This window comes from Argentina anserina, chromosome 6, assembly GCF_933775445.1.
Source record: "Argentina anserina chromosome 6, drPotAnse1.1, whole genome shotgun sequence".
NCBI lineage: Eukaryota > Viridiplantae > Streptophyta > Magnoliopsida > Rosales > Rosaceae > Argentina > Argentina anserina.
In genome coordinates, this window is record NC_065877.1 from 4930125 (window position 1) to 4939235 (window position 9111).

The 9111-nt window shown below is 37.6% G+C and overlaps 2 protein-coding genes across 2 annotated transcripts; both read left to right on the forward strand.

The window, feature by feature from the left end:
* The first annotated feature begins 2132 nt into the window (after nucleotides 1-2132).
* LOC126796717 (60S ribosomal protein L18a-like protein) lies at nucleotides 2133-5687 on the forward strand. The gene is made up of 4 exons (XM_050523462.1): nucleotides 2133-2298; nucleotides 2369-2444; nucleotides 2970-3135; nucleotides 5664-5687. Exons 1-4 carry the CDS (start codon nucleotides 2133-2135, stop codon nucleotides 5685-5687), a joined length of 432 nt encoding a protein of 143 aa, XP_050379419.1.
* Nucleotides 5688-7026: 1339 nt separating this feature from the next.
* On the forward strand, nucleotides 7027-8419 carry LOC126800258 (uncharacterized). Its single transcript, XM_050527585.1, has 3 exons — nucleotides 7027-7521; nucleotides 7716-8052; nucleotides 8143-8419. Exons 1-3 carry the CDS (start codon nucleotides 7073-7075, stop codon nucleotides 8353-8355), a joined length of 999 nt encoding a protein of 332 aa, XP_050383542.1. The 5' UTR covers nucleotides 7027-7072; the 3' UTR covers nucleotides 8356-8419.
* The last annotated feature ends 692 nt before the right edge of the window (nucleotides 8420-9111 follow it).

Here is a 9111-nt window from a genome sequence, read left to right on the forward strand (position 1 = left end):
ACTTATTTATTATTATTTATTTGGGTTGGGCCTTAAAATTTTTGGGCCTTAAATATGTTGGTACAAGCCCATTACCAACCGTACCAACCGAGTACCAACCGTACCACTTAATTGGTATACCAACGTTATTGGTTGGTATAAATTGTGGATTTTTCATACCAAATATATATTGGTTGGTATATGGTATTGGAAAATTAAGACTGGTATACCAACCAATCCAGCCCTACTTGATACAATTAATATTCCAGTATAACGAACTGGAAGAAAGAAATACCAACAAAGCTAAACAAGGAACTAGCTTTAATTAAGTTCTGAAGACTACAAACAATGAGATAGAATCTACAATGAAAACCGAGAAACAGTTTAACAGAACTTGTATAACCCACCCTGCCCCATTCTTCACTATCTTGTATCAGTGCACAATACATGCAGACACATTGGTGTAGGGTTTCTCGATTAGCTTTGAAAACATTATTGGGTACCCAGTATAAAACCAATTTAAATAAATGAGTAAATGAATGACAAACTTTCATAAACATCTTTTGACTCGAGAACCGGTGCAAGATTCTCAATACATACGGGCCCAAAATCCAACATTTCTTGATGGCCGGTCCTATAGACCCACTACACGACCTTACCTCAGATAAGCTGTACCAGGTGAGCGTAGCAAGAGCGTCCACTACCACACCAGCTACACAATGTTTCGAGTCCGTCCTTAAGATCGAAACCTGCACGACTAGTGTAACTAAAATCCTCCGGAGGTTAAAGGGATCAAACCTAAGGAAGTTAGTGCCACCCCTTGCTCTTAAGCCATCACAACCACTCACGGTTCGGTCAATACATAAGGTATTAAAACAACTAAACCAAAACATGCACCATTTATAAATAAAAATGTGGAAAGCTCTAATCGAGATAAATACTGAATCCTTACCTGGATTCCAATGCTTTCCCTCACGCACTCCGCAAGTCACAAGCTTTCCACTTTTTCACTCACCGAGTAACTGGAGTCCCTAGTTCGACATTACAATTATTAATGACTTGACCACCGTCATATATTATCACGACGACTAATAAATCGTCTAATCCGAGAATTGACCGAATACAAATCTATAATATAATATCGACATATACTCATGTATTTACTTTATCTTCAATATTTGTCGCATAGTAATTAAATAAAATTGACTATGGGCACCCATTCAATTTCTACCATTTCACCATAAGATAAATAAACAAACAAGGTACACAAGTACCATATCAACTTCTTAAAGCATGAGCATGGTTCCCCATTATAATTAACTTAATCCAATTTAAAGTTCACTAGGTGTGCCCAATTACTAAGGCCACCCAATAAACTTTTCTTTGCATAATCCCAGCATGAAATCATCTCAATTATCTGTCCAGGTTCCACACAGTAACATCACATTTGTTATATATATTCCACAAGTGTTCTAACTTTTCCTGACTAATTCTCTTACCACACCTACCAACCAATTTACTTCATCCAAATCAATTCCTTTGACATTCGTATACTTAGCTGAATGTCAAATAGCATTAGTATATCAAGTTCTAGACTAATAATGTGAAGCAACATCTCATCCAAATCACTGATTAAGGCTGTGTTTGGTAATGCTTATTGCCTCTGGTGATTATAAGCTAGGCCATATGTTGTGTTTGGTAACTCGACTTCTCGTCCGTGGCTTCCAGAAGCCATGGCTTTTTCTGTCCAAAATCCAAAGCTGCTCGGCACCTTCTTTTAAAAGCAAAAGCTCGTTGAAATATTGAAGTGCTGATCACTGTAGTTAAATGATTTTTGTGTAATACCGATGGGTACCCTCATCAGTTTCAATGAATTACAGAGAATTATCATGACCATCGTCTTCTCTTAACGCATGAGCCGTTCTCATGAACCTCTCTCTCTCTCTCTCTCTCTCTTCCTTCTCTCTTTGAATGACATCGATCTAACACTCTGGGTTCAATCACAATTCATGAATCATCAATCAAAATTCTGGGTTCAAGCAGGCAACGCATCAGAAGAGCATCAGAAACTGTGTCTCCAACAACTACAAGTGAAGGTGAAGGAGGAAGAGATGAACCATATCAGGAGTACGAGGTAGAGATTATACAACCTTATGGGCTCAATATTGCAAAGAGTCGAGATTGTGAGACTTACATTGATGATTCCGATAGTCGGTTTCCCTTTGCCAATCCCTCCTCGCGGCGTCTCCGGACGGCCTCCTCTACCTCCACAGCGCCACCATCACCACCACCACCACCACGGTTACCAGACCGTCACCAGTAAACGATCTCAATTGATGATGATATGTACTTGATTCTTTTACAAATCCAGTTTTGAGCATACGATTAGATTATGTTGTTGTTGAGGGAAGACCTGTAAGGGAACATAGGTTTTTATTTGGTGTTCGATTAGCTGTTGATTCGATGTTCGATTAGATTTTGATTTGGTGTTCGATTAGCTTTGTGAAATCCAGTTTTTTTTTTGTACTGATCAATGGGAAAGTTTCATTCTTTTACAATAGACGATGAGGTTTTTAACTAGCTATATTGTAGTACCCATTGAGTGATTGCATTCTGGGCCTATTGATGTTGAGAAGGTCTGTTTATCACTCAGTGACTCTTCAAGAAGGGTGATACACCAGTGAAAGAGTGCCGCATTGGCTGGTGACAGTTTTATCCCCAACTCCCAAGTACTTATAAAATGGGTATGTGCTTTTAGAGTTACAGGAGCTGAGTTATCTTTTCAAATAAGTCTGTTTCAAAATTTGAGTTGCTAGTTTTAGAATTTGAGAATATGATGTGTTTTGAGCAAAAAAAGAAAAGAAAAAGGGATCATGATATTTGATACCATAGACATCATAAATTATTCATTTGACTTTGAATGTGTATTTCTATTAGCATATTCTTGCGGGCTGTAATTGACTGTATACACACCATAACCGTCTCTGAAGGTTTATAATGGGATTCTTTCTTGGTGGCATCCCCTGGTATATTGGAACTTTCATTTTGCTTTGTGTGATGGTGGACTACAGAGAAAAACCTGGATATGTCGCATGTACAACATTTGCAATCCAGATAGGGCACTTTTCTCGGTCCAAGAAGAATTACATCCAACAGGTAAGGATGGAACTATGGCCGCACCTACACCCTCATTGATACAAAGAGAAGCCACATAGCACCAATGGGCGTATGTTTACATCTATGTCCTTGAAGTAACATATAGCTTAATCGAATGACATAAAGTAATACAATTCAAAGACAGCTGACCTTTTCATGCCAAAGACCAGGAGCATCTGTTCTTGTTTTCCATGAACCATAATAATACATATGGTTAATCATAGAATTGAAAAGCTTAGACTTATTAGATGTGCTGATGAATTTAGGAAGGATACTAAATGCAAAATACACTGCTTTTGGGTAGCAGAGTTTTAAGCGATGTGATAGCAATGTTTACCGCCCTGCTTAATGTGGTAAACCGCTCTACAAACTTTACCATTCTTACCCTATTTATGGATTTTTATGTTTCCTCTTTCTAATTTAGTTTTCTGTTACAGACGAGTTGTACATAATACGTGAACTACAAATGCAGCTGCTTTTGTTCTCAAATTAGTTGTCAGGAATTTGCATAAGAAGTGTCATCAAATGACACAAATGCATCCTCTTCTGTTCTCATATTCGTTGTCGGTGTCATCTAATTTACTGTTGAAGCAATAAAATTCACATAAAGTTATTATGTCAGAAATCAAAACTCAATTCAATGCAAATTGTCTTTACTGCTAACTCTGAAAATCCATATAATTTCCACTTTGACTAGTTAAACAATAACAAAAATAAAAATATATTAAGAATAAAATTAGTAGTCAATGCCCCAAGGTAAAACAATTTGATAAGTAGTTCTTAGATGATGATATAGAAGAATAAAATCATGTGCATAAGAAATGGATACACTAAAAAACACGATTGTTCAAAGTTTGATGGATGGGCATGTTTGAGTGTTTATGTATTTATATGATCATAATCAAAACTAAGTTATCAATATAAGAATATTTATTTATTTAAGATAATTTTAAAACTAACTAATATTTATATGTCATATATTTTTATTGTTTTAAAATAAAATTGACCCAAAATTATCTTACATGACTAAATTGGTCATTCGACACATTAAAAGCATAAACAAATTTAAGTTTACCAAACATTTTGTCATTGCTTCTGCCACTAGCAGTCACTTATATAAGTGGTTTACCAAACAATCGGCTACTTTACTTATCAACCACTTATTTTTAAAAATCATGAGCCAACTTTTTTTATAAGCTCATCCGATATTAAACACAGCCTAAAGCAATAACCCCAAAGTCCTCAATTCACAGTTCAATTAAGCTGCAACTAACTTCCTGTATAAAAGCAATCTCCCAAATTTCCATAATAAAATGGAACTGATCACACTTCAATCACTCTAACAAGGATACTGGCCAGAAATCAATCAAGGAAAATATTCCCTCAAGTCCAATTCATCTTCAGATTAATTAACTGGGCAAAACAATGAACAAAGGACTTCCCAATTGCCACTCAATTTCAAATAAAATAGGAAACCACATTAGCATTACAATGAAACCAACTTGAATTTAATGCTATAATTCCACCAACATGGAATTAACCAATCTTGCAAACTCTCTGACAACTACATGATTCTATTCCAAAACAGAAATCACAGTAGCCATATAGTTAAACCAATCCTTCCAATAAAAGCTGCAATTTACCTTTGGAAAATCCCAATTAGCCGGAGAAATTTCCAACGAATTGATGGGCAAGAAACTCTCGGCTACCTTCACTTTAATTAAGGAACCTTGTAATTCAGATACTAAGCCACTTCAAGCTCAACCACAGGACACAAGGAAGGAAGAAATCGAGCCAAGAAAGCCAAGTCAGTCCCGACGTCGAATGACATGAAGAACACCCAAAATCGGCCCAAACGGTGGCCGGAGGACGCCAGACCGAAGCTGCAAAGTCGTCGGAGTCATGCAGGAGTTGTCGGCCTTTCCTTCTTTGATTCTCTCTCCTCCGTTGGAGATAGGAAGGAACACGGCCACGGGGAGGACGGCGACGAAGAGGCGGTCACGATGCTTTTCCTTCTTCGATTCTCTTTTCTTTTCTTTCTTTTTTTCCTTCTTTTTCCTTTTCTCTTCAACTTATCGTTAAACATGTAACCAACCATTAAAATACAATGGCTAAGAATAATCAATCTCAATCCTACGGTCCCGATTGCATCGTAATAATTTCTGATTTTCAAATAAATTCTTTATATTTCCAAACTTCGGAAAATCATATATAATCGCTCGGGAGTCCAGAAAATTTTTTGAAAATTCTTACGCACTCGTCGTAACGTGTACGATAATACCATCGTCTTTAATCAACATATTCACTGGATCGAAACTCACAAATAACATTCTTGAGCATTTATTGAATTAATCACTGAGATCATAAAATAATCATTGTACGATCTCAATTTAGCTCATCAATAATTCGGGGGCTTAGATGAGCTCTTGCGACTCGATGTAGATGGGCCTGGGTTGGGGTCTTTGTAGGGCTTGGGCCATTTGGCTCAAGTCTGTTATTTTGTTTTTTTTAGGTTTGTTTTTTTTCAGATTTTTGTCGTCCCTCCTCATTGAGCGAGGGTTTAGGTTTGTCAGTAAGTAGGGTTTGGTCATATCGTTGAGTTCACATATTTAGAGTGTATGTCATGTCCGAGAATTATTTAAATATTAGTTCTTTTTAAGTGTCAATATAATGGGGGGTTGTCTCTGCAAATATACTGGAGGTTTTGGAACGGTTCTCTTCTTGAGATTAGTGGCAAGTAAGTTATTGAGTGTGTAATTTGTTATTGGTTCAGGATTGGAGTCTTTTTAACTTATGTCTATTGCTTCTGGCGATAATTTCGTGACTAACAATGTTGATCGGACAGAGTGTGAGGAATTTTATTCCACCACCGAGTGTTCAATTTGTTATAATTTTATTATGGTGAAATATATATTTCCTTTAAAAAAAGTGTTAAAAGTTTTAATTAAAAAAGTTATAAGTACAATATAATAAGTATAATCAGTTGTATTTTATTTGGGAAAATACTTATGTCCATACCAGTATGGACGTGTGCGTATGCCCTTTCTTATTTCAATACTTTTAGTAGTGTAAATCTAAAAGTTTAACCGTTCAAAAGTTTTGTTAATCAATATAAATCATCACTGTAAAATATGAATTGAAACAAAAATCATTAAATATGTCAATTGAATCATACAAATGAACGATTGATCATGAAACTACTAACTTTCACTATAATTGTTCATCTGTTTGATTCAATTAACCTATCAAATGATTTTTGTTTCAATCCATATTTTGCAGAGATGATCTTTATTAATCTATTAAACTTTTGAATGGTTAAAATTTTGAGTTTACATTGCCAAAGATATAGAAATTTGAATGGTTAAAATTTTGAGTTTACATTGCCAAAGATATAGAAATAAGAAAAGGTATGGATACACACATCCATACTAGTATGGACTAGTATTTTCCTTTTATTTGTCCATTTTTAAAGTATCATCATCACCCATATAGGCCTACATCAGCCCAACACCACCAGCGGGAGCCCAGAGACACCTGGGACACTAATGTCAGTTATGCCACCGTCAGATTATCTGGCCGGTGTCCCACCGTCCGGCGCCCCTCTGTCTTGTGACGGTCAGAGCCTATGCATAGACAATCAAAAGTTCAAAAACACCCGAACCAATTTCTTATTTTGCGATATATATTTGTTATATTTCTTTTATCCGGCACTAATTTGGGCCATCACTTAATGACTTTGTCATTTGATAAAGTAGTGGCCCGCCTCAAATGAGACCACCACGCCACGGTGGCCATGGGTCCCCATACACCCCAAGCACAACTCAACCTTGCACGCAAACCTACCCTTTCATTCTCAACATCGACTACCGATCAACCTCACCACCACTGAGAGTGACCACCGCTCCGATTCAACATTTCCCTTATACCTTACACCTTCATGTCGGCCATGCACCACAGGAGCCGGTTAGCGGGGGCGGCGGCGCCACCCTCTCCGATCCCAACCGCCAAAGGCTCCCGCTCCGCAGCCTCCGAAACCTTCTCGCAATTCCTCGACAACTGCCTCAAGATCCCGGAGCTCATCGCATTGCCCCCTTCTCGCCTTCCCAGCATAGGCCCACGTCAAATCGCTGACGTCGACTTCCGATCCCTCTCCGCTGACTCCATCGCCAGCCTTCTCGTCTCGGCCAAGCAACTCGGCGCGTTTAGGATCATCGGTCATGGAATAACGGCCGATCAGGTGAGTTCCGTGGTTCAAGAAGCCGAATCTGTTTTCGGAAATGCCGATCGTCAATCGAGACATTTCATTGAGCGCGTTGGTAGCCACGAGGTGATTGCTTGGGTTCGAGATCAAAAGAAGAAATCAGACCTAAGATACGACAGCTTTTGGTATAGCCCTAAACTCTTATTTATTTGATTATTTGATCATTGCATGCATTAACGTATCGGCACATCTCCAGTTTAATGATATAGTAGTGGTGGATTAGAATGAGTCTGATCTAATCGAAGCAAGGTAGTTAGTCCACCATTGAAAGTGGTTACTTCTCCGTAACTTGACGTAGGGTTTTTCCTCTCTTTTGCAGTAACAATATGGAGAAGGTTGCGAGTAAAATTGGAACAATTGCAGAGCAATTGAGTCAAGTTTTCTATAAAAATCCGAAAGTTGAATTTGTGAGAAGAACTGAAGAGAAAGATTGGGTTTTTAGGCTATACAGATGCAAGCATGACCAAGATACAATCGAGCAAAACCACAGTAATTCACGGAATGAAATCGACTGTGCCCGTGAGTCTGATGATCATGGTTTATGCATCCACTTTCCGCTTGAGCATTCTCAGTTCTACATTCAATCGGAACGAGGTCCATTGACGTTTGATGCAGGGCCAGAGATGCTTGTCGTTACGATTGGAAAGCAGCTAGAGGTGACTACTTGGGTTGCCCTTGCTCTACTATATGTTTGCCATTATGCTCATAATTGTTTGGCTTCTAATTTTCATTTTGGAGTTTTTCAGGGATTTAAATGCGTATCAGGGGAAATGATCTGTGAGCCTGACATACGCACAAGCGAAGCCTCTTTCTCCTTGCAACTCAAAGTTCCGTTTTCGTCGAATTTCAGAAAAGATTCCAAGAGAATTTCCATTGCTGATCAAGTTTTCATAGCATTATTCCTCTGCTTACTTTACAAAGTTGTCGTGTTCGGGTACACTTACGTTACAACTACATAGATACACTCATTTTTGTTTTGGCAAGCTATGGGGTGAAGATCGATAACATATATTTTTGATACGGCTTATAAGTGACATTGATCGGTTTTCGGTTTTGTGGGGGGGGGGGGGGGGGGGGGTCTTTTTTTTTTGCTCCTGTTTCTTTGTGCATTAAAACGATATACATGTAGTATGATATCCGTGGCTTGAAGAGTTTGGTTTGTTCATATATAGAATTATAGAAGCTAGTACCGATAAAGGTTCAAAATATCGGTATCGGGGATATATCGTTTTTTTGAAAAAGGGAGATATCGGATATATCGGAGATATATCGGGGATATTGGAAAAAAATATCGTTCCTCTTCCGAAATTATTTATTTATTTATTATTGAATTACATACAAACAAATACAATTATTAATTTTATCTAGTATTAGAAAGAGGCTCTAGGTGCTTGAAAAAATGGACGTTGGTCAACAAAACTACAATACTTTGTCCAAAACATACGAGCCATATAATACGAATTGTAATGGTTAACATGATAGTTATATATCTCTTTTGAACTACTAATAGTTTCTCCGAGAAGAGGATAGTAAGGATTAACCAAACTTGATAATTGATCATAAACGTCTCCAAACTGACCATAATTGTAAATAGGATTACCAAATTGATAGTTGACTTCATGTGATTCGTTTGACATCCCACTGTGCTATGTGTCTAAACTGATAGAATCAAAACTTAAGGCAACTGAATTAACATCATATGAAATATTTTGATC

Coding starts and splice junctions, on each gene's coding strand:
- LOC126796717 (XM_050523462.1), top strand. CDS start 2,133: ATGGGCTCAATATTGCAAAGAGTCGAGATTGTGAGACTTACATTGATG. Junction 2,445..2,969: donor CGATTAGCTGTTGATTCGAT/GTTCGATTAGAT, acceptor CCGTCTCTGAAG/GTTTATAATGGGATTCTTTC. Junction 3,136..5,663: donor AGAAGAATTACATCCAACAG/GTAAGGATGGAA, acceptor GTTTTTTTTCAG/ATTTTTGTCGTCCCTCCTCA.
- LOC126800258 (XM_050527585.1), top strand. CDS start 7,073: ATGTCGGCCATGCACCACAGGAGCCGGTTAGCGGGGGCGGCGGCGCCA. Junction 7,522..7,715: donor CTAAGATACGACAGCTTTTG/GTATAGCCCTAA, acceptor TCTCTTTTGCAG/TAACAATATGGAGAAGGTTG. Junction 8,053..8,142: donor CGATTGGAAAGCAGCTAGAG/GTGACTACTTGG, acceptor GGAGTTTTTCAG/GGATTTAAATGCGTATCAGG.